The following is a 25,825-nucleotide window of genomic DNA, read 5'->3' as shown; positions in this document are numbered from 1 at the left end:
CTGTTTTATTAAGAATATTTCTCTCAAAGGCTTCCTTGATCATATGGTGATAGTCCCGGACAAAGCATTGTGTAGGATCTTCTTTTAAAAATGTTTAATATCTCGTATCAGACAATATGTTCAAAGCTTCCTCAATATAGTCAGATCTGTTTTGCACAACTACTCCCCCCCCCCATCAGCTTGTCTTATTAATATATCTGTATTTTTTCTAAAATCCTCCAATGCCACTCTTTCTCTTTTAGAGATATTGTTCTCCTTTTTTACCTTATTTTTCCCAATTCCATGCTTTTCGATTTTATTTTTATTATTATTTTCCTACTTTCTAAATTCTTCAGATACTAATGAAAAAAAAGTGTCTATATTTGGTCCTCTGTGTTGATGAGGATTAAATATAGATTTTGGGTGTACCTCCTTGTGGATATATTCACTTTCTTTGTCTCTGTTGGGATCAGTATTTTTTTGAGATCCCCAATGTCCCCATTTTTTTCAGTCAACAAGAAATGCCTTTTAAGAGTAAGTTTGCGAGTGTATGCATTTAAATCGAGAAAAAGATCAAATACATTCATATCTTGAGCAGGGCAGAAATTTAGTCCCCTACTTAAAATTTCCATTTATGAAGAGGATAGAATGTGGGATGATAAATTAAATATTTTAACCAGAGGAAGATTTGGTTGTTTAATAGTTTCTGGGTTCCTTGTTTTTTTTTTTTATATATTCTCAGATTTCTATTAGATCCCTTTCCTCTTTTTCCTCTTGCTCTACTTTTCTTTTTTTGGACCTTGATATTACAGCCGGTGCGAAATAATTTGTAATATGATTCTTTTGTATTGGACTTAAAATTTGGGCTGTTTGGGAAGAGCTGATTAGTGGTGGTAGTGTGTCAAGAGTGGAATAAGAGGGTTGCATTGACAATCCAACACAATGGGCAGCACTTTGAACACATTTTATAAGTGGTCATAAGCTTGTAAATAACTCATGAAAGAATAAAGTTACGTTAAAACCAAGCACACCATTTTTTTTCTTGTGAAATTCTCACTAAGTTTGATGTGTCACATGACCCTCTTCCCATTGGAAAAAATAAAGTTGGATCCAAAATGGCCGACTTCAAAATGGCCACCATGGTCAGCACCACCCATCTTGAAAAGTGTACTCCCTCCCATATACTAATGTGCCTCAAACAGGAAGTTGATATCACCAACCATTCCCATTTTATATAGCTGTATCCATATAAATGGCCCACCCTCTAGATTTGTTACTAGAACGGGTTAAGTTTAATGGAAAAGTTAAATGTCCATGCAGAATAATGGCATGGACTTTTAAGAATTGGAGACATTAGATACATCGTCAATTTTACTTCCATCCATTAGAATGGCAAGACTTTGTTTTATTGTGTTTACTATTGATTGTAGTAACTCTATTGCTCTATATCTGTGACGTCCTTTGTGGGTTTTCATTTAGAATTTTTTTATAGGATGTAAACAGATAGACAGAGGGTTGCCTGAGCCAGTAAACATTTATAAAATGATGCACACACGTGGTCAAAATTGTTGGTACCCCTCGTATAATAACCATTCCCATTTTATATAGGTGTATCCATATAAATGGCCCACCCTGTATGTATTTATGTACACTACCGTTCAAAAGTTTGGGGTCACCCAGACAATTTTGTGTTTTCCATGAAAACTCATACTTTTATTAATCAAATGAGTTGCCAAATGAATTTAAAATCTAGTCCAGACATTGACAAGATTCGAAAAAAAGATTTTTATTTGAAATAATAATTTTCTCCTTCAAACTTTGCTTTTGTCAAAGAAAGCTCCCTTTGCAGCAATTACAGCATTACAGACCTTTGGCATTCTAGCATTTAATTTGCTGAAAGAATCTGGAGAATTTTCACCCCATGCTTGCAGAAGTCCCTCCCACAAGTTGGTTTGGCTTGATGGGCACTTTTTGCATACCATATGGTCAAGCTGCTCCCACAACAGCTCAATGGGGTTGAGATCTGGTGACTGTGCTGGTCACTCCATTACAGATAGAATACAGTTGCCTGCTTCTTTCCCTAAATAGTTCTTGCATAATTTGGAGGTGTGCTTTGGGTCATTGTCCTGTTGTAGGATGAAATTGGCTCCAATCAAGCGCTGTCCACAGGGCATGGCATTGCAAAATGGAGTGATAGCCTTCCTTATTCAAAATCCCTTTTACCTTGTACAAATCTCCCATTTTACCAGCACCAAAACAACCCCAGACCATCACATTACCTCCACCATGCTTGACAGATGGCGTCAGACACTCTTCCAGCATCTTTTCAGTTCTGCGCCTAACAAATGTTCTTCTGTGTGATCCTAACACCTTAAACTTGGATTCGTCCATAACACTTTTTTCCAATTTTCCTCTGTCCAATGTCTGTGTTCTTTTTCCCATATTAATCTTTTCCTTTTATTAGCCAGTCTCAGATCCCAGAGTCACCTCTTCACTGTAGACATTGAAACTGGCGTTTTGCGTGTACTATTTAATGAAGCTGTCAGTTGAGGACCTGTGAGGCGTCGACTTCTCAAGCTACAGACTCTAATGTACTTGTCTTGTTGCTCAGTTGTGCAGCGGGGCCTCCCACTTCTCTTTCTACTCTGGCTAGAGCCTGTTTGTGCTCTCCTCTCAAGGGAGTAATACACACCTTTGTAGGAAATCTTCAGTTTCTTGGCTATTTCTCACATGGAATAGCCTTCATTTCTAAGAACAAGAATAGACTGTCGAGTTTCACATGAAAGTTTTTTTTCTGGCCATTATGAGAGTTTAATGGAACCAACAAATATAATGCTCCAGATTCTCAACTAGCTCAAAGGAAGTTCAGGTTTCTAGCTTCTCTAATCAGCCAAACTTTTCAGCTGTGCTAACATACTTGCACAAGGGTATTCAAACCATCCATTAGCCTTCTTACACAGTTAGCAAACACAAAGTACCATAAGAACACTGGAGTGATGGTTGTTGGAAATGGGCCTCTATGCACCGAAGAAGATATTGCAGTATAAACCAGACGTTTGCAGCTAGAATAGTCATTTACCACATTAACAATGTATAGTGTGTATTTCTGAATCATTTAATGTTAACTTCATTGGAAAAAAAACGGCTTTTCTTTCAAAAAAATAAGGAAATTTCTAAGTGACCCTAAACTTTTGAACGGTAGTGTATGTATGATATATATACAAATATATATATATATATATATATATATATATATACACATACATACTGCTCTTTGCAAACTGTGCACAAACTTGAGTGCATCTTGAACAATGAAGGGTATGACATCTGTGTGTGGCTATAGATATCTTTAATTATCCTAAGTAAACAATACATAGCTTCACCTGACTAATATTCCTCAATCTATATGTAGGATGTTTTACAGGATAATTCCAATCTTGTAAAAGTGCAAATAAAGTCCGTGGAGCCTCATTTAAGAGTCTCAAACACGGGATTAGCCAGAATCCTACTCCACACTGATGAGGGGCAACACCCCAAAACAGCTGTCTGTGGATGGATACCTGGCCTTGGTATTTCCCTTGTCAAATCTGTAAACTCGTAAAGAGCTGGATATTGACTTAAAGGGCCACTTAATATGGTGGTAATGGTGGTTTCCGAAAGGAGCCACCCTTTGGCTGGGTCCTTCCCTGGAGGAAGATCTGGCTAGTCCCGTGTTTGAGACTCTTAAATGAGGCTCCACGGACTTTATTTGCTTATTCGTATTTCCCAGGGAGCAATGCACCTAGGATTTCACTGAATGAGGGCCTTTGCCGGCTGCCGCAGTGTTTTCTTTGACTGGTCTCCCTGAGGTCAGTGATTGTTTCGTAATCTTCTAAAAGTGTCACATACATAACCCAGGCAGAATTTGTCAGATGTGTAAGTGTCTATTCAACTGTAAATGGCTGAAATCCAGTCTGAAGGTGGTTGTTCTACAAGTTAAAATGACAAATCTTGGCTCAGTATTGATCCATGGTATGGTTCAGATGATTGGAAGCGGTGTGCTAAGGATAGACCTGCATCTCAAAAAAACAGCACCCAGGCAAGATCAAAACTAAATGCCAAACAGCAGATCAACAAAGCTACGTACACACGTGATCAAAATTGTTGGTGCCCCTCGTGTAATGACAGAAAAACCCACAATGGTGACAGAAATAACTTGAATCTGACAAAAGTAATAATAAATCAAAAATATCAAAATGAACAAATGAAAGTCAGACATTGCTTTTCAACCATGCTTCCATGGAATTTAAAAAAAAAATAAAACTCATGAAATAGGCCTGGACAGAAATGATGGTACCCCTGAAAATAATGTGACAAAAGGGACATGGTAAATCAAGGTGTGCCCACAAATTAGCATCACAGGTGGCTACAATCTTGGAATCAGTGAGTGGGCCTGTATAGAGGGCTACAGATACTCACTGGGCTGTTTGGTGACATGGTGTTTATCACACTCAACATGGACCACAGGAAGCGAAGGAAAGCGTTGTCTCAGGAGATTAGAAAGAAAATTATAGACAAACATGTTAAAGGTAAAAGTTATAAGACCATCTCCAAGCAGCATGATGTTCCTGTGACTACAATTGCACATATTATTCAGAAATTTTGCTTCATGGGAATGTAGCCAACCTTCCTAGATAGACATTGCTTCAGGAGGAAAATTGATGACAAATCGAAGAGACGGATAATACGAGTGGTAATAAAAGAGCCCAGAAAAACTTCTAAACAGATTAAAGGTGAACTTCAAGCTCAAGGACCATCAGTGTCAGATCGCACCATCTTTCATTGTATGAGCCAAAGCGGACTTCATGGGACAAAACCAAGGAGGACACCATTGTTGAAAAAATATCATAAAAAAGCCAGATTGGAATTACATGTTGACAAGCCACAAAGCTTTTGTGAGAATGTCCTATGGACAGATGAGACAAAAATGGAACTTTTTGGCAAGACACATCAGCTGTATGTTCACAGATGGAAAAATGAAGCCTATCAAGAAAAGAACACTGTCCCTACTGTGAAACATGGAGGAGGCTCTGTTATGTTCTGGGGCTGCTTTGCTGCATCTGGCACAGCGTGTCTAGAATCTGTGCAGGGTACAATGAAATCTAAAGACTATGAAGGGATTGTAGAAATGTACTGCCCGGTGTCAGAAAGCTTGGTCTCAGTTGCAGGCCATGGGTCATGCAACAGGATAAATGACCCAAAACACACAGCTAAAAACACCCAAGAATGGCTAAGAAGAAAACATTGGACTATTCTGAAGTGGCCTTCTATGAGCCCTGACCTAAATCCTATTGAGCATCTTTGGAAAGAGCTGAAACATGGCATCTGGAAAAGGCAACCTTCAAACACGAGACAACTGGAGCAGTTTGCCCTTGAGGAGCGGGCCAAAATACCTGTCGAGAGGTGCAGAAGTCTCATTGTCTCATTGACAGTTACAGGAATCGTTTGATTGCGGTGATTGCCTCAAAAGGTTGTGCAACAAAATATTAAGTTAAGGGTACCATCATTTCTGTCCAGGCCTATTTCATGAGTTTTATTTTTTTTAAATTCTGTGGAAGCATGGTTGAAAAGCAATGTCTGACTTTCATTTGTTCATTTTCATAGATTTTTTTTTTTATTACTTTTGTCAGATTCAAGTTATTTCTGTCACCATTGTGGGTTTTTCTGTCATTAAACGAGGAGTACCAACAATATCTTCAAGTCACTAGCTTCTATGGTGAAAAGACACTAACGACCGTCAGAAAATGGTTTCTAGTGTGAGTCCAACCTAGTGCTCGATGATGACACACCATTTGAAAATGGTAATACCCAGGGGTGGATTAAGGGTAGCCAGGGCCCGGGGCAGTTCAGACTCTGTGGGCCCCCCTCGTCACGTGACGGGGGTCACGAATCGTAGAGCCACACTCTACATAGAGAATAATGGGGCCTCCAGCACCGACCTCCACCCGCAGAGCCGCACTCCACATAGAGAATAATGGGGCCTCCAGCACCGACCTCCACCCGCAGAGCCGCACTCCACATAGAGAATAATGGAGCCTCCAGCACCGACCTCCACCCGCAGAGCCGCACTCCACATAGAGAATAATGGAGCCTCCAGCACCGACCTCCACCCGCAGAGCCGCACTCCACATAGAGAATAATGGGGCCTCCAGCACCGACCTCCACCCGCAGAGCCGCACTCCACATAGAGAATAATGGAGCCTCCAGCACCGACCTCCACCCGCAGAGCCGCACTCCACATAGAGAATAATGGAGCCTCCAGCACCGACCTCCACCCGCAGAGCCGCACTCCACATAGAGAATAATGGAGCCTCCAGCACCGACCTCCACCCGCACTCCACATACAGAATAATGGGGCCTCCAGCACCGACCTCCACCCGCAGAGCCGCACTCCACATAGAGAATAATGGAGCCTCCAGCACCGACCTCCACCCGCAGAGCCGCACTCCACATAGAGAATAATGGAGCCTCCAGCACCGACCTCCACCCGCAGAGCCGCACTCCACATAGAGAATAATGGAGCCTCCAGCACCGACCTCCACCCGCACTCCACATAGAGAATAATGGGGCCTCCAGCACCGACCTCCACCCGCAGAGCCCCACTCCACATAGAGAATAATGGGGCCTCCAGCACCGACCTCCACCTGCAGAGCCCCACTCCACATAGAGAATAATGGAGCCTCCAGCACCGACCTCCACCCGCAGAGCCCCACTCCACATAGAGAATAATGGGGCCTCCAGCACTGACCTCCACCCACAGAGCCCCACTCCACATAGAGAATAATGGAGCCTCCAGCACCGACCTCCACCCACAGAGCCCCACTCCACATAGAGAATAATGGGGCCTCCAGCACTGACCTCCACCTGCAGAGCCGCACTCCACATAGAGAATAATGGGGCCTCCAGCACCGACCTCCACCCGCAGAGCCCCACTCCACATAGAGAATAATGGGGCCTCCAGCACCGACCTCCACCTGCAGAGCCCCACTCCACATACAGAATAATGGGGCCTCCAGCACCGACCTCCACCCGCAGAGCCCCACTCCACATAGAGAATAATGGAGCCTCCAGCACCGACCTCCACCCACAGAGCCCCACTCCACATACAGAATAATGGGGCCTCCAGCACCGACCTCCACCCGCAGAGCCGCACTCCACATAGAGAATAATGGAGCCTCCAGCACCGACCTCCACCCGCAGAGCCACACTCCACATAGAGAATAATGGGGCCTCCAGCACTGACCTCCACCTGCAGAGCCACACTCCACATAGAGAATAATGGGGCCTCCAGCACCGACCTCCACCCGCACTCCACATAGAGAATAATGGAGCCTCCAGCACCGACCTCCACCCGCAGAGCCGCACTCTACATAGAGAATAATGGAGCCTCCAGCACCGACCTCCACCCGCAGAGCCGCACTCCACAGAGAATAATGGAGCCTCCAGCACCGACCTCCACCCGCAGAGCCACACTCCACATAGAGAATAATGGAGCCTCCAGCACCGACCTCCACCCGCAGAGCCGCACTCCACATAGAGAATAATGGAGCCTCCAGCACCGACCTCCACCCGCAGAGCCACACTCCACATAGAGAATAATGGGGCCTCCAGCACTGACCTCCACCTGCAGAGCCGCACTCCACATAGAGAATAATGGAGCCTCCAGCACCGACCTCCACCCGCAGAGCCCCACTCCACATAGAGAATAATGGGGCCTCCAGCACTGACCTCCACCCACAGAGCCCCACTCCACATAGAGAATAATGGAGCCTCCAGCACCGACCTCCACCCACAGAGCCCCACTCCACATAGAGAATAATGGGGCCTCCAGCACTGACCTCCACCTGCAGAGCCGCACTCCACATAGAGAATAATGGGGCCTCCAGCACCGACCTCCACCCGCAGAGCCCCACTCCACATAGAGAATAATGGGGCCTCCAGCACCGACCTCCACCTGCAGAGCCCCACTCCACATACAGAATAATGGGGCCTCCAGCACCGACCTCCACCCGCAGAGCCCCACTCCACATAGAGAATAATGGAGCCTCCAGCACCGACCTCCACCCACAGAGCCCCACTCCACATACAGAATAATGGGGCCTCCAGCACCGACCTCCACCCGCAGAGCCGCACTCCACATAGAGAATAATGGAGCCTCCAGCACCGACCTCCACCCGCAGAGCCACACTCCACATAGAGAATAATGGGGCCTCCAGCACTGACCTCCACCTGCAGAGCCACACTCCACATAGAGAATAATGGGGCCTCCAGCACCGACCTCCACCCGCACTCCACATAGAGAATAATGGAGCCTCCAGCACCGACCTCCACCCGCAGAGCCGCACTCTACATAGAGAATAATGGAGTCTCCAGCACCGACCTCCACCCGCAGAGCCGCACTCCACAGAGAATAATGGAGCCTCCAGCACCGACCTCCACCCGCAGAGCCACACTCCACATAGAGAATAATGGAGCCTCCAGCACCGACCTCCACCCGCAGAGCCGCACTCCACATAGAGAATAATGGAGCCTCCAGCACCGACCTCCACCCGCAGAGCCACACTCCACATAGAGAATAATGGGGCCTCCAGCACTGACCTCCACCTGCAGAGCCGCACTCCACATAGAGAATAATGGAGCCTCCAGCACCGACCTCCACCCGCAGAGCCGCACTCCACATAGAGAATAATGGGGCCTCCAGCACCGACCTCCACCTGCAGAGCCCCACTCCACATAGAGAATAATGGAGCCTCCAGCACCGACCTCCACCCGCAGAGCCCCACTCCACATAGAGAATAATGGAGCCTCCAGCACCGACCTCCACCCACAGAGCCCCACTCCACATAGAGAATAATGGGGCCTCCAGCACTGACCTCCACCTGCAGAGCCGCACTCCACATAGAGAATAATGGGGCCTCCAGCACCGACCTCCACCCGCAGAGCCCCACTCCACATAGAGAATAATGGGGCCTCCAGCACCGACCTCCACCTGCAGAGCCCCACTCCACATACAGAATAATGGGGCCTCCAGCACCGACCTCCACCCGCAGAGCCCCACTCCACATAGAGAATAATGGAGCCTCCACCCGCAGAGCCGCACTCCACATAGAGAATAATGGAGCCTCCAGCACCGACCTCCACCCGCAGAGCCACACTCCACATAGAGAATAATGGGGCCTCCACCCGCAGAGCCGCACTCCACATAGAGAATAATGGCGCCTCCAGCACCGACCTCCACCCGCAGAGCCGCACTCCACATAGAGAATAATGGAGCCTCCGGCACCGACCTCCACCCGCAGAGCCGCACTCCACATACAGAATAATGGGGCCTCCAGCACCGACCTCCACCCGCAGAGCCGCACTCCACATATAGAATAATTGGGCCTCCAGCACCGACCTCCACCTGCAGAGCCGCACTCCACATATAGAATAATTGGGCCTCCAGCACCTACCTCCACCCGCAGAGCCGCACTCCACATATAGAATAATGGGGCCTCCAGCACCAACCTCCACCCGCAGAGCCACACTCCACATAGAGAATAATGGAGCCTCCAGCACCGACCTCCACCCACAGAGCCCCACTCCACATAGAGAATAATGGGGCCTCCAGCACTGACCTCCACCTGCAGAGCCGCACTCCACATAGAGAATAATGGGGCCTCCAGCACCGACCTCCACCCGCAGAGCCCCACTCCACATAGAGAATAATGGGGCCTCCAGCACCGACCTCCACCTGCAGAGCCCCACTCCACATACAGAATAATGGGGCCTCCAGCACCGACCTCCACCCGCAGAGCCCCACTCCACATAGAGAATAATGGAGCCTCCACCCGCAGAGCCGCACTCCACATAGAGAATAATGGAGCCTCCAGCACCGACCTCCACCCGCAGAGCCACACTCCACATAGAGAATAATGGGGCCTCCACCCGCAGAGCCGCACTCCACATAGAGAATAATGGCGCCTCCAGCACCGACCTCCACCCGCAGAGCCGCACTCCACATAGAGAATAATGGAGCCTCCAGCACCGACCTCCACCCGCACTCCACATAGAGAATAATGGCGCCTCCAGCACCGACCTCCACCCGCAGAGCCGCACTCCACATAGAGAATAATGGAGCCTCCGGCACCGACCTCCACCCGCAGAGCCGCACTCCACATACAGAATAATGGGGCCTCCAGCACCGACCTCCACCCGCAGAGCCGCACTCCACATATAGAATAATTGGGCCTCCAGCACCGACCTCCACCTGCAGAGCCGCACTCCACATATAGAATAATTGGGCCTCCAGCACCTACCTCCACCCGCAGAGCCGCACTCCACATATAGAATAATGGGGCCTCCAGCACCAACCTCCACCCGCAGAGCCACACTCCACATAGAGAATAATGGGGCCTCCGGCACCGACCTCCACCCGCAGAGCCACACTCCACATAGAGAATAATGGAGCCTCCGGCACCGACCTCCACCCGCAGAGCCGCACTCCACATATAGAATAATGGGGCCTCCAGCACCGACCTCCACCCGCAGAGCCGCACTCCACATACATGGCTGCTCTCAGTGCTCTGTGCTGTGCGCACAGGACCTGTGATGAGGTCACAGGAGGGGAGGAGACAGGGGTCACATGATCGGGGGCCCTGACACCTTCCCTCCTGTGATCTCATCACAAGCCTTTGCACGCTACCAGCAGCATCAGCGTTCAGGCTACTTGTAGATGCTGCTGGTAGCAGAGCACATAATGCCGCCCCCACGGTCACTCACTTTTAGGTGGGGAGAAGATGGAGTGCCATTGCAGCAGCCAGCAGGAATGTGATGGGGGCCCCCTTAGAAGCTCTTGTGGTGGGGGCCCCGGGGCTGAAGCCCCGCCTGCCCTGCCTATAATCCGGCCCTGCGCGGTGGCGGATTATAATGGGGCAATTTACTGGCCTGGGCTGTGGGCCCCTTAACCCCACTGGGCCCGGGGCAACTGCCCAAATTGACCTCATTATAATCCGCCACTGGTAATACCGCATGGCTATCTCGTTGCTGACCTATTGGCAAAGTAAAAAAAATGCTCCCTTTTTTTTTTTTGTGACTGCCACATGGTCACCTGAAACTTCTCTTTTCATATGAAAACACTACACTAAGAAAACGACTTACAACAACAATAATAAATGTGGCTACATTTTAGAATCTACGTCTTTTCTAAGCGCTTTTGAAAAGTGTTTGATAATTGATTTAAATCTTACTAATTTGTCTAAATTGCTTTATACCAGATTTATCTTCCAAAAAAACACTAGTAAACGTATCCTGAGTGTGTATGAATACAGAAACATTTTCTAGCTATCTCTGTATTTCAGTAGCGTCACCCTATATACTGATCGACAGTATGCCAGTATAAGGCTGTGTGCACACGGTGCGGATCCTCCCGCGGATTTTTCTAAATCCGCAGGTCAAATGACCTGCATTTTTCCTGTGGATTTAGTGCATTTTTTTGTGCGGTTTTCCACCTCCGGATTAGTAGAATGGAGCAGGTGGAAAACTGCAGCAAAACCGCACAAAAGAAGTGACATGCTGCTTCTTTTATTCCGCACAAAATCTGCGTGGAAAAATCTGCAGCATGTGCACAGCGGTTTTTTTTTTTACATAGGCTATAATGGTACTGTACATCACCTGCAGTTCTGCTGCAGATCCGCAGCAGAATCCGCACCGTGTGCACATAGCCTAAGACATAGTGGCCCATGGAAACAACACATTTAGGCTATGTGCACACGGTGCAGATTCTGTGCAGTTCTGCAGCAGATTTGGCCCTGCAGAACTGCAAGTGATGTACAGTACCATATAGGCCATGTGCACACGATGCAGATTTGCAGCGTTTCCGCAGCGGATTTTACCGCGCAGAAACGTTGCATATCCGCATTGTGATGTACAGTACCTTTAAAATGAATGAAAAAAAAAAAACGCTGTGCAGACGCTGCAGATTTTTCCGCGCGGTTTTCCGGCGGTACAAAATCCGCAGCATGTTACTTCTTTTGTGCGGTTTTCTATCTCCCCTGTTACCAAATCCGCAGGGGGAAGACCGCAATGGAAAACCGCACAAAAACCGCAGGAAAACCGTGTGAAAAATGGAAGAAATCCGCAGGAAAAATGCAGGTCATTTGACCTGCGGTTTTCTTCCATTCTGCACGGAAAAATCCGCAGGGCTCAAAACTCCGTCTGCACTCAGCCTTAAGGCTATGTAAAACAAAAAACGCTGTGCACATGCTGCAGATTTTTCCATGCAGATTTGGTGCATATTTAAAACTGCAGCATGTCACTTCTTTTGTGCAGTTCTGCAGCAGTTTTTCATCTGCTCCATTATAGAAATCCGCAGGTGAAAACTGCACTAAATCTGCAGGTAAAACGCATGTCATTTTACCTGCACATTTTGCAAAATCTGCGTGGAAAATTCCACAGCAGAATCCGCACCGTGTGCACATAGCCTTAGGCCTCATGGATACACGGTAAGTGCTGTATGAATGCACATAGAGTCCGCATGGATATATAGGGCACATTTAATAATGACTCCTCAGATTAACATTATTTTCACACTTTTACCTCCAAAGTATCAATTCTTCTGGCTGAAATCAAATAGCGATATATTATTTCACATTACTGCTTGGCAGACAGTAAGGATTAACATGTTTAAAACTTTTTTTTTTATATACACAAGCTCTATAAAACAAAAATACACAAATCCAAGTCTAACATCATAATAAAATACATAAATTCACAGAGTGCAAGGTACGATGCATATGGATGTGGTTTGGATTGTGAAGAACATATCACTATCTCAGTTTAATGTGATAATAGTAATTGTTTTCCTTAATACAAAATAGTTACAAATTAGAGTCTCAAGTAAAGCCCCCGATCCACATTAGCCCATGCTCGATGAACTTGTCTGATACATACAAGAGCCCGCACAAAATTCTACCAGGGAAAATCTCAATCCAGCAGTTTTAGCTGCTGATCATACTGTCTAATGGAGATAATCTACCGCTGTTCTGTGCTCTCATAGGCAAGGCTGAATGCCTCTGAGTATGGGAGATGGCTGCCAGACAAACCATCAGCTGGACCATCGTTCAGCTGATCTAATGGCGGCCTTAAGAGATACAGCAGGATCACGACATCATACCTGGTGATCAGGTGACATTTCGCTTTCCCAATGTGGGACAGGAAGTGTTAGCGTATAGGTTACTTATTATACAATGATGCAGCTGAGATTCTCTCCTTCCTAGCCTTGTCTGAAAGCAGAAAATAGTCTTCTACCGGCCGGTCATAGCATGTGCCGTGGAAGTTACACTGCTCTACTCACGTACCACTCCGATCTTCCTCCATGAATCTCTCCTGTCCAGCGTCACCGTGATCTGCAGCTCCCTTATAGCATAACAAAATATTAGCAGCCCTTTATTCTCCAAGAAATGTCATATATTCAGTTCTTAAACATGTCACAAAGGAGCTTTTCCATCGGGGTGTTCCCAATGGTACGGTGGAAAAACAGAATCTCAATGCGTTCGGAAGAAATAAATCGGAGAGATGGAGAAAGCAGAAGAAGTTTTCCAAACCTGATGGAGAATAAAATATTAGCAGTTAGATGTTGATAAGAATGTAGAGTTAGAAGATTTAACGTGAGATTAATTTATTTAGCAGATCCGATCTCTAGGATATAGCAAATGAAGATTTGAGCCGCACATCTGGCTTAAGTTGTTCAGTACTTTACAGAATTGATGGATTCAGTGACATATTGATTACCTAACGGGCTGGGATGGATAATGACTTCTTGCATGCTGAGCCAACATCATCTGAGATTGATCTTGCAGGTTTTCTACTTGTTCAGGGTCTTTTAGGCCTCTTGTCTCTAAAATACAAAAATGGTATTTGGTGTTATATTACAGTCTGGAAATTAACATATACTTGGGTTGTCCAGGATTTGGTAAGAGTAACTTTATTTTTCCATAAATCAACAGTATACATGAAAATAAGTAATTTTGTAGTATATCTTATTTGAGAAATTTACTTTCTCCTGCTAGATAATTTACTCTTAATTCATGAGTAATATCTGTACTTTCCCATTATTGAGATAGAAGATGACAATTGTTGCGTTTAAAGGGGTTGTCCGTCCCAAATCAATAAGTGCGATGCGGGGATTCGCCGGTTTTTAACCTGGGACCAGGAGAGCATGTATGAGTTATACATCCTCCGGCCATTCGGCACAGCCCCGCTTTCCATACACTTGTCGGCCAGCCGCATCACTAGACGGGGTGTAGCCTTAGCTCAACACAAGTGTATGGAGAGCGGGACCGTGCTCACTGGCCGGGATTATGTCTAACCCATACATGCCCTCTTGTCCTGGGTTGGAAACTGACAAATCCACACAGTGCATAGTGCATGTGCCAGGGGGGGCGGGATTCAGAAGTCTGCAGATTTATTGATTTTGAGCAGACAACCCCCTTAATGTTCTATAGAGAGGGGAAGGCACGAGGAGCTAGAGACAGACACAACCTTCTGCTGCAGGTTCTCCTGAAACAACTGTTACTGTTCTCCATATAACTTTATGAGCACTAACTGTCATCATCTACCTAAGTTAAGGGAAAATCTGTAGTCACCGAATACAGATTTTACCATGAACTGAGAATGAAAGATCATTCGTGAAGCAGAAAGAAACATATTTCTCTGTAAAGATATGTTACAAAGCTTCTTATTGTCACATGTACTATTGATTAGTGCAAGAAAAAATGTAAATGATAACTCTTTAAAGTGAATCTGTCACCAGAATCTAAGAGCAGCATAATGTAAGGGCAGAGGCACTTATATGCTACTGGATGATCCTGAGCACTGCTGTCTGATTTTGTAATTGGGTATTTAGTTTTGCAGCAGGTCAGGATCATCCTGTAGCTTATACATTCGTGTTGGGGAGGGGATGGAATGATGGTATCATACAATCATGTAATGAAATGGTGGACAAACAAATACATGGACTTGTTAGTTACTCACACAGCCAGTGTGCCGCTGCGCCAACCACCCATTCAAAAAGAATCAAGCGGGCTGCCAGCGTGTTAAGGCCCCCTCTTTTTGCTTATGATCACTGGGCCCCATACAGTAGTAAGGGCAGTAATGCTCTGATGGTGGCCCTGATCAGAAGCAAAAAGGGGGGCCCGAACACGCTGGTAGCCTGCTCCAGGCGGGCCCCCCTCTCTTTGCTTCTGATTACTGGGCCCAAGGGACATTTTGTTCAAGGCTGCCACATGCCAGAGGCATAACAACACTGTGGTGATTTAAAGATACACCTACAGTGTTGTTAATGCACCCGGCGGATGGAAATGAGCACTGTACCTTTAAGCTGCGACAAGTCAGGGAGCATCATGGTCCTGACGTCATATGACATGCAAGCACTTCCTCATTCTAGAGCAGAGCGGCGTGCCACGTGTATTATCGGCGGGCAGGCGAGCAGACTGACTGAGGAGGTGGGCGGGCGAGCAGGCTGACTGAGAAGAGGCTGGAAGCGTGTGGCTGATGAGGGAAGGCTAGTGGGGACTGGGGCTGAGGGGCTGCACGTCTAACAGTGCCCAGGGGGAGCCTAGTGGGGACTGAGGGGCTGCATCCAACAGGTACCAGGGTGAGACTAGTGGGAACTGGGTGGCTGCGTCCAACAGTTCCCAGGGGGAGGCTAGTGGGGACTGAGGGGCTGCATCCAACAGGTACCAGGGTGAGGCTAGTGGGAACTGGGGGGCTGTGTCCAACAGGGCCAAGGGTGAGGCTAGTGGGGACTGGGGGGCTGCGTCCAACAGGGCCCAGGGGGAGGCTAGTGGGGACTGAGGGGCTGCATCCAACAGGTACCAGGGTGAGGCTAGTGGGAACTGGGGGGCTGTACCCAACAGGGCCAAGGGGAGGCTAGTGGGTACTGGGGGGCTGCGTCCAACAGGGCCCAGGGGGAGCCTAGTGGGGACTGGGGGCTACATCCACCAATGCCCAGAGTGAAGCTAGTGGGAACTGGGGGGCTGTGTCCAACAGGGCCAGGGGGAGGCTAGTGGGGACTGAGGGGCTGCGTCCAACAGGGCCAGGGGGAGGCTAGTGGGGACTGGGGGGCTGCGTCCAACAGGGCCAGGAGGAGGCTAGTGGAGATTGGGGATGCTGTGTCCAACAGGGCCCAGGGGAAGCCTAGTGGGGACTGGGGGGGGCTTCATCCAACAGGGCCCAAGGGGAGGTTAGTGGGAACAGAGAGGCTGCATCCAACAGGGCCCGGGGGGCTAGTACGGAATGGGGGCTGCATCCAAGAAGGCTCAGGGGGAGGCTAGTGGGGACTGGGGGGCTGTGTCCAACAGAGCCCAGGAGGAGGCCACCCCGCAGGGTGAGGGGGAGGCCAGTGATGAGAGGTTGCTGAGTAGAGTGAGTCTGCATCCAGCAGGTGGAGGCTGCTAGGGTGAGTCTGTGTCCCGCAGCGGGAATCTGCTGCAGGGAGGCAGAGGAGGCGGCTAGGACAACCAGGGCTAGTCGATGTGTATCAAGAGGGTGCCAACAGGTAGGAACAAGAATAGTTGGCAAATGTAAAGAGTTGTGGAATTAATTGCGCTATAAAAGTAAGTAAAATAAGTAAATGGGGTGATCGCCCTTTACTCTTGACTACTTTTTTTTTATATAATCACTTTGAGTTATGCTTTGAGGTGTATTTATGTTCTAGAATTTATAGGTTTTTAATAAATACCAATAAAGATAATTTTTAGTGGTGTATAATTGGGGATTATATATGTAATAATATACACTGTTTACATTTCTTTGGTGGGCAGACTGAGGTGGCAGCGGTGGGCAGGCTAAGACAACCATTAGATTCTTCTTGAATGGGTGGTGGGTGCGGCGGCAACACCAGCTGTGTGAGTAACTAACCAGTCCATGTATTCGCTTGTCCACCATTTTAGTATGTGATTGTATGATACAATCATATCTACCCCCGCTTCCACTCCCCAACCAGAATGTATAAGCTACTGGATGATCCTGACCGGCTGCAAAACTAAATGCCCAATTACAAAATCAAGCAGCAGTGCTCAGGATCATCCAGTAGCTTATAAGTTTTGGTTGGGATTTGGAAGGGGGGTTATATATGATTGGGAAACATCTTTATTATTATGGCAGTGTAATTTTTGAAAGGGTGAAAGCAATCTGCGCTTGCACAGCAATACATGGACTGGGCATCGATCTCCTGACCAGCATCCTCATAAATGCTGTGAGGCTGCTGAGATCATGTCAGAAGACATGCGGCCAGTCCATGCACCGAGATCGAAGTGCAGACCGATATTCACCAACGGTTCCTCTAGTCAGATTCTGGCCGGGAGTCCACATTTCACACCCTTGCAGCCACGTGACTGCTCTTTCCAGCTCTAAGACTGGTGAATCTTCACAGTGCATACGCTGTGAGGATTCGCAGGTCTGCAGTCACATAGTGACCCATACAGGGACTGCAGGCTTGTGAATTTAGACTGGACAACTCCTTTAAGGATCATTCAGCATTTACTCCCTGTGATACTGGAGCTCCATGCTGGTCGCTGCAGGATCACGTAGAGTAGAGAAACACTTGGTGGCATCAATTTAATGAGCTCACCACTAAGAAGTGAACCAAAACATGAATTAAAAAAGAAATGTTTTTTATTTGCAAAGTTAAATATATAAAAAGAACCACATGTCCATGATTTCATCAGAACATAACCCACAAGGGGGCAGCAGCAGGAAAATACAAATTCATTTATACAGTCTTTTTAGAGGTATACACAGATCTCATATATCACAAAGTATCCACAACATATCCATACATGAAGTGCCAATTTAATAAGTGCCAATATAAGCATCTATCTTAAAGTAATCTTATTTGAGACCCAAAAAACTTCACATAATCAATGTAGAATATTCATCAGCATATCCTCCTTATCCCTAGATTAGGGCCTCATTAGGAAATAAATATTTAGTTCTCTAAAGTGCTCTAAATGCTTTATATCCCCATATACAATGCGGACTATGCCTGCATATATCCCACAGTGGGTGCATCCAGACAAAAAAGGGGGTTCATGTATTGCCCAATAAAGCGCTATCAATGCTTCAATATACAATATCCCCATATAAAGTGCGGCTAGTGCCTAATATCTCTACCACAATGGGAATCTCTGGAGAGAAAAAGAGTTTTAATATTACCTAATGGAATGCTGGTGAAGTGTCCCGCTGTTGTCCCCTGCGCCCCAACGCGCGTTTCGCCCTACTGCTTCTTCCAGGGAATGTGCTCACAGAACAAGCCTAACCGCAAGACGAGCATCAGGGGTGCCACGGCCATCCAGGTACAGTATCTGTCTAGCAGCAGTAACTCTTTCCTCTTCCTCTCTGGCTTATTTTATGCCATACTTTGCATTATGCATTTGATTAGTGTATATGTATTGTTGCCACTCTATGATTAAGGCTTCTGCTGGCTTTTTACGTAATAAGTTTTTTGAATATAATCTCCGTCATTTATCATAGATACATACTTATTTAGGAATTTTGTTTCACGGAAACTTTTATGTTTTAAAGCTCCATGTACTTCTTTTGGGCTATTACTATCATATTATATATCTTGATAAGTTGACTGTAGAATTTGCACTTACATATATTTTACTTTGAGCCTTATTGTACCTGGCTTATAGGCCTTTATCTTTTGCATTAATTGCTCCCATATGTATCGCATTGTATTGCAATGCATTTTAATTAGTTTACAATAAAAATTTACTGATTTTATGGCATATAGTTTCTACTCCCTTTTCTTGTATGAATTATGTATATTGATAGAACAATAAAATGACTAACCTGGTTTAAAAAGGAGCACCGCCTTCATGCAAGCAAACTCTGTTGGGTCAACACAAAGTGACTTAAATCGACTGATTGTCTCTTGAAAGATTCTAATGTCCACACTGGAGGAGACAGATTTCCCATGGACATTGGAAGAGAGGTCCGGCACAGACAGTAAAGGACAGCTCTCAAGGGGCATTGACCATTGGATAGCACACAGCAAGAACAGCTCACACCATGCTTCCTCCAGCAAAATGACCTACACAAAGAAGATCAGATTTGATACAAAGTATCTTTCAAATTGTTTAGTTTCTTATTAAAAAGAAGTATTTGGAAAATTTACCTATTTAAGTAAATGCTGAACCAAGAAACCCATAAGGGGAAATACATTTTATCTGTTTAGAGTGAATTTGTTTCTTTTGTTATGGCGTTAAAGGGAATCTGTCATGTCCCCAAAAACCTAAGCTACAGATATAAGATTAATCTGCAGATTAATAACATTAGGCTACTTTCACACTAAGCGCACCAAAATGCAACACGGTGCGTTTGGCGCACGTCAGTGCAGCGCCAAAAGGGTGCAAGCGCCGTCAAAAGCATACCAGCGCACGGCCTGCGTACCCAACGCTAAATATAGGGTATGCTGATCGCATGCAGCGTCATGCGCCCATAGGAGGAGCTGACCGGAGGGGGCACGGCAGGGGCGGAGCTTAGCGGCGGCCGTGCGCTGCGCCTCCTAACCGAGTGTGAAAGTAGCCTTACAATGTTGTCTGACCGTCTTACTGAATACGCAGATACCGAGAGAACATGCTCAGATAAGGTGTTATCTGATATGCTAACGGCGTATGCTTGAGTCCCAGCAGCTGCATCTCGCGCAGCTGTTCAACAGCCACAACACATGCAGGAGCGGGGACTCGAACATATTATTCTAGCACGCTGAAGACACTTGACACCTTATCCAAGCATGTTCGCTCATCACTAAAAATTAACTTTATTCCTTCCGGGAGACGCCAGCTTTCAGTCTCAGAGATGCCAGCTTTCAGTCTCAGAGATGTGCACAGCGCAGCTACAATCATCACTCAGTAAGTGTATCATGAGCAGCGGCTGTAGCACGGCCCGGCAGTTTGATTGAGCTGTCAAAGTGCCAGGGCTTACAGTAGCCGGTCTGGGCACCCCCTATGACTGAAAAGCAGCAGTTCATGGAAGAATAAAGTTAATTTTCTCCCAGTAGCCTTGCTTCAGTAACAGGAGAGTAAACCTTAATCATATTGTTTGCTTCCATCACTGAAGGATTAAATGCAGACTGCAATACTGCCAGCTCAATATTTTATTTTTTTTTACAAATTAAAGAACCAAGGAGATATGGATTACCAAGGACTGAATTAAGCTCATGTCATCCTCCAAATATATTGAAATTTGATCCATTGTGATTTATGATAAAAATACCATATGCATGCTAACGCTGTCTATAAGAAACCTCTATTCTGAAAAAAACATTTCTTTCCTACTAATCCTCACTCTTCCTACACTCATATTTTATAAACAGTTTTTATTTTTCTGAATGTAATGGGACTTTGACAGTGTAACTGGTGACTTACCTGATCCCTGAAAGGAAGGTTAGAAAAGACTGGGAGGTTCTTGGCCCATTTAACTGCCATAAAGAGAAGCCGAGCCGAGGTTTCATACACCCCCTCTGGACTGGATGTGATGAACGCTGACATCTGAAAGTCACTAGGTGTACGTTCAGGCTCATTACTTGTAACATCAATATTCTCATCAGCTACAATAAAGATTAATGGGAAGCGATAAGCTGGTGTGTTCTCGCCATTCATGATAGCTTTTCATTTCAAACATGCAGTAAATCAGCACTTAAATAAATTCTCCTACAGAAAAAGTCCAAAGCAATGTTACAGAATTTTTCTTTTATGCAAAAACCACTCAAACAGTAATAATCGCCAATAGCTATACAGCTCTGGCAAAAATTTAAGAGACCACCACATCAAAACCCTGGCATGGGCAGCCCAATCTCCTGACCTGAACCCCATTGAAAACCTCTGGAATGTAATCAAGAGGATGATGGATAATCACAAGTCATCAAACAAAGAACTGCTTTAATTTTTGCGCCAGGAGCAGTGTGAAAGACTGGTGGAAAGCATGCCAAGACACATGAAAGCTGTGATTAAAAATCATGGCTATTCCACAAAATATTGATTTCTGAACTTTTCCTGAGTTAAAACGTTAGTATTGTTGCTTCTAAATGATTATGAACTTGTTTTCTTTGCATTTTTTAGGTCTGCAAGTGCTGGTTCTTTTATTTAATTTGACCATTTCTCATTTTCTGAAAATAAATTCAAAATTTAGTGCTTGGAAATTCGGAGACATGTTGTCAGTAGTTTATAAAATAAAAGAACAATTTACATTTTACTCAAAAACATACCTATAAAGAGAAAAATTAAACAAACTGAAAATTTTGCAGTGGTCTCTTAATTTTTGCCAGAGCTGTATTTATCTATATCATCTGTTGGGTACATGTCATGAGTTCAGACATAATCTATATGAGCAGCTCTGGGAAGCTTCAGACATCTATGTGGACATTGGTCAATTCATTTTTTTAATTGGTAATTTAGTAACACCCAAATCCTAGTCCTACGAAATATTGAATTTTCACACCCATACCTTCTTCTGGTTCAAGTTTGGCGCATGTTTCTGCCGTCATCAGGCTGGCCATAAATCTGTGGTTGTGGGGTGGACTTAAAGTCCCTGATACTGAATTTGGAACAGGAGTCCGCAAATTGTTTCCTTGTGGACACGGTTGAGGAGGCTCTCGAGTTGTAGCCAAGTGATCAGCACGGCTCTCAGTGTCCAGGTCAATACTGTCTAAGCGAATCTGAGCTGTACTGCGAGGCTGGCGCTCATTCTGCACTGCTAAAAATATAGATCAACAGAATAATCACAAAGTGATAGAAGAGCCGGCAGCGAGAGCAGTAACAAATTATTCTCTCTAATCCCACCATACTACCACAAATATATAAGAAAAAAAGAGAACTTACCGTCTTTGTTCATGCCTGTTTGAAGACACTTCTTAAGCCTGCAAGCCTGGCACTGATTTCTGTGTGCTTTATCTACTGGACACATTCCTGTTCCAGCCTGACATCTGGCATATGACAGAAAGCAAAAATTAATTTTATGGTTGCCTATCATGCTTCAATAGATGGATGGATAGATGTGTGGATGGATGAATGGATGATGGATACGTGGTTGGATGGATAGGTGGGTGGTTGGATGGATACAAACAAAAACTGAAGCAGTACTCCAAATATGGTATATAATTATAGAACTTTTAATGGCCCATGTGGTGACAGTTCAATTCTTGGTGTGAACCTTTCTCAAGCACACCACAATTTGATCTGAAATGTCACCACATGGGCCATTAAATTCCTATAAATTGCACTATTTTTGCAGTGCTGCTTCCATATTTTGTTTCTACTATTCAGGTTACGCCTATGCCTGGGAAGCTTTTCACCTCCATTTTATTTCCTTTTTCTAGATAGATAATAGAGAGATACCGTATTCTAAAACCTTTCTAGAGCAATATATGAACTGTATCCTTTGGCCAATGTGCAAATTTCCCTTTATGAAAAACGTATGAGTGGCTAATAATTACGGCCACAAATACACTTAAAGTTTAATGTCCCAGTATGATACAGCTCAATGTGGAAATATTGTCCACAGATATTTGATAAGTAAGAACTTGGTATAACGGGTTTTAGATGTCATGATCAGATGTCATTAATGTTTATTAGATATCACCATTGTGAAGAAGATCACAATGTTGTCACAAGGAAATGATGCATCCATCTGACGCTGCAGCAGGATAAGTGGAACAAAAACCTAAATGGGACTAATGCACCATTAAAACTAAGAAAAAAAAAGTTGTAGTTGTGGATTTTGAGCTGTTTATATAAAACCGTTTCCATCACTGCAGTTAATTGCTTTGTTGGGCATAGTATCAATTGTTTCATTATCACAATTGATCAGTTTCAGTCTTCTCAAACTTTAAGCAAAACAACCCATATTGGATTCCACCATTTTTGGCTGTTAAAGTCATTGGTTAAAAACTGTTATCTCCAGCTGTTATCTATAAAAATAAGCTTACACTGTCCCACATGGGCGAGAGCATAGTATAGGCTTCCTGGTTGTGTATGACAAACTCCATGTACCTTCACAAATTGTAGCCTATGTGAGCGCTGAGCAGACTTTTTGTATGGATCTATTATCTTCTGAACAGGGTGTAGGGTGTAAGATTCTGCTGCACATTTTACACATTTAAGATGCTCCAATGCTCCCACTTCCTATAATCAATGCCTGTCAGAAACTACATGTGTCCTTCAAATCAACAATGCGGCAGATTTACTGCTTCCGGTTAGACTTCAGTGGCTGCCCAAGAGATCTGGTGATCCCCACCTGAAGGTATTCCAGTAGGTATATAATGTTGTCTCTAAGTGATGATGTTAATGTGGCACCATAGATTATGACTTTACCAAACCTTTTCCTGATCTGTGACTGTAACCTACCGGTAGATAAGTTTTCGGCGGACACTTCTCTTGAAGAATCCACTGCAACCATTGCAAGCAAAGATGCCATAGTGTTTTCCACTGCTGCTGTCCCCACATACTCGGCACAGGAGTGCTGAGCTCGGCGCAGGTCCTGGCGCAGGACTAGGAACTGCAAGAATAAAGTTAAATTCCAACTCTACTATGTTGGCATTTTTCTGCTTTTCATTGCAGATTTCACTCTTTGCGATGCATAGGATCAAAACTACAGCAAATTCAGGACAAACTTCAAGATGAAATCTGCATATAGCGGAATTTTGCTGCAGATTTGCTGCCAAAAAAACTTTACAACAAATCGTCTACATGTGCAGCTACCCTAACAATCACTAGTATTTAACAAAACTTGGTAAAATAAATTATATTTACTATGGTTTAGATGGCGTAACCACTAATGTATTATAAGCACAAAAAAAATCTATGGTTTTAGCTGCAGAAAACTAGTTCTTACCTGACTGACTGTCTTCTGCGCTGGTACTAAGCACAGATCCCGTTGGTGAACTCATTTCACCTTACTTTCTAGAATAGTTCCTTATAGGATTCTCCTATTATCAGGTTGTAAGATCCTTTCAGCCCCAGAGGTGTGAACAGAGTCCCTCTGACTTTTGAATTCTCTTGTTTTAAGCAGAATACTATACGGAACAACTCATCCCTTGCTGTACGGCAAAACACAAAATCCAAGAAGTAGATGATGCTTCAGGATGGATACAATAAGGATGGAGAGGTTTATCTTTCTGTTGGTCCTTGCCTCTTTCAGGACTTTTCTGAGGGCCTGGAGATTAGCTCTTAAGGCTGTGTAAGCAGATGTCTATTGTCATCCTCTTACTCTACCATCTAAGGGAAGGTGGAGCCATCATCCTCTCTACCCCTTTGGAGACCTGTCTATTCTATTTCATGGTTTTTGGAAATTCAGGGGGATTTAATCTCAACCTGATCTTTTCGTCATATAGTGCATGTCAGTGGTACTAGAAAAAAAATCTGCATGCTGTGAGATGCCACCTTTTGGTAAGTAACTGGGTTTTGGGAAAATCATTATTATAGTGCTTTGAAGAAAGCACTATATTGTAATCCGAACGCTGCTAACTTATTCTTCTTTTTCTGCTTCTCCTTCTTATTATTATTCAGTTGATTTTCCGCAATTAATTGCGCCTGAACTGCTACACGCACAGACTCCGTTGGTGTCATTTTGAAGCCAGCGTCCACGAGTGGTGTGCTAAGTAATTTTCGTGTCGATCAGATTTGTAGTTTTTGCGCAATTTGCGTTTGAAAAAACATTTTCCTCAATGCATTTCAATGGGAAAATGTTGCCACAGGGAAAACATGCCCTGAGGCGATTCAAATGGCAGTTAAGCTCATTGATATGCGCAGGCACACCCAGTTACTATGCCAACGCCTACGAACTTCACATGACCCCCCCAGGACTCAGTTTCTGCCAGATAATTTCTGCTCTTAAAGGGAAACCCTCAGCACAAATGCAAATCTAGTTTCATCACATGACGCATGCCCCTGAGAGAGAATGTGTGCTAAAGTGGATTTAGAAGCCCAGTGAGCCAAACTGGCTCTTAAAGGGCTGACGCGCCAAAGTGATTCTTAAAGGGCCGGCGCACCTAAATGAGTCTTAAAGGGCAGGCGCACCAAATCGAAAGCTGTGTGACCCCAGGCTCCAAATTGGAGGCTGAGCCACCCCGGCCTCTAAATCGGAGGCTGATCGACCCTGGCCTCCAAATCGGACCCAGAGTGGCCCCACTCACCAAATCGGACCCAGAGTGGCCCCGCCCACCAGATCGGACCCAGAGTGGCCCCGCCCACCAAATCAGACCCAGAGTGGCCCCACCCACCAAATCAGACCCAGAGTTGCCCCACCCACCAAATAAGACCCTGAGGGGCCCCGCCCACCAAATAAGACCCTGAGGGGCCCCGCCCACCAAATTGGACCTCGAGGGGCCCCGCCCACCAAATCGGATCCCGATGGGCCCCGCCCACCAAATCGGATCCCGAGGGGCCTCGCCCACCAAATCGGATCCCGAGGGGCCTCGCCCACCAAATCAGACCCAGAGTGGCCCCGCCCACCAAATCGGACCCTGAGATGCCCCGCCCACCAAATCGAACCCTGAGGGGCCACACCCAAAAAATCGGACCGAGGGATCTCGGCCACCAATTCAAGTCCTGAGAAGCCCAGGCCACCAAATCGGATCCTGAGGGGCCCCACCCACCAAATCAGACCCTAAGGCCAAAGTGACCCCTGAGAGGCACCCACAGTTAAAACGGATCCTGAGTTGAAAGTCTTGCAGGGGCAGCAGGCAAGTCTCTCTTAAAGGGGCAGCCCGGGCACCATTTCAAAGCACTATCTGTACTTCCTTCAGGAAATACACATCTAGTTA

The 25,825-nt window shown here is 45.7% G+C and overlaps 1 protein-coding gene across 1 annotated transcript; it reads right to left on the bottom strand.

Annotated features, from left to right (window-relative positions):
* Positions 1–13,447: 13,447 nt before the first annotated feature.
* NR2E3 (nuclear receptor subfamily 2 group E member 3) lies at positions 13,448–23,950 on the bottom strand. The gene is made up of 8 exons (XM_073579425.1): positions 23,896–23,950; positions 23,409–23,559; positions 21,885–21,988; positions 21,511–21,759; positions 20,433–20,614; positions 18,856–19,096; positions 13,789–13,894; positions 13,448–13,601 (listed from the first exon to the last, which is right to left on the bottom strand). The coding sequence occupies exons 1-8, from the start codon at positions 23,948–23,950 to the stop codon at positions 13,469–13,471; spliced, it is 1,221 nt and encodes a 406-aa protein (XP_073435526.1). The 3' UTR covers positions 13,448–13,468.
* Positions 23,951–25,825: the final 1,875 nt, after the last annotated feature.

This window comes from Dendrobates tinctorius, unplaced genomic scaffold (genome assembly GCF_039654945.1).
Source record: "Dendrobates tinctorius isolate UK_male_01 unplaced genomic scaffold, ASM3965494v1 ptg000062l, whole genome shotgun sequence".
Lineage (NCBI taxonomy): Eukaryota > Metazoa > Chordata > Amphibia > Anura > Dendrobatidae > Dendrobates > Dendrobates tinctorius.
Note: the sequence above shows the minus strand (reverse complement) of the source record. Positions and strands in the feature narration are given on the sequence as shown.

What these genes read in the sequence shown, in the direction of transcription:
- NR2E3 (XM_073579425.1), bottom strand. Translation starts at nt 23,950, where the DNA reads ATGAGTTCACCAACGGGATCTGTGCTTAGTACCAGCGCAGAAGACAGT. An exon ending in CGCCGAAAACTTATCTACCG is followed by an intron (nt 21,989 to 23,408) that starts GTAGGTTACAGT and finishes GTCATATGCCAG; the next exon opens with ATGTCAGGCTGGAACAGGAA. An exon ending in ACCTTCCTTTCAGGGATCAG is followed by an intron (nt 19,097 to 20,432) that starts GTAAGTCACCAG and finishes TTCTTTGTGTAG; the next exon opens with GTCATTTTGCTGGAGGAAGC.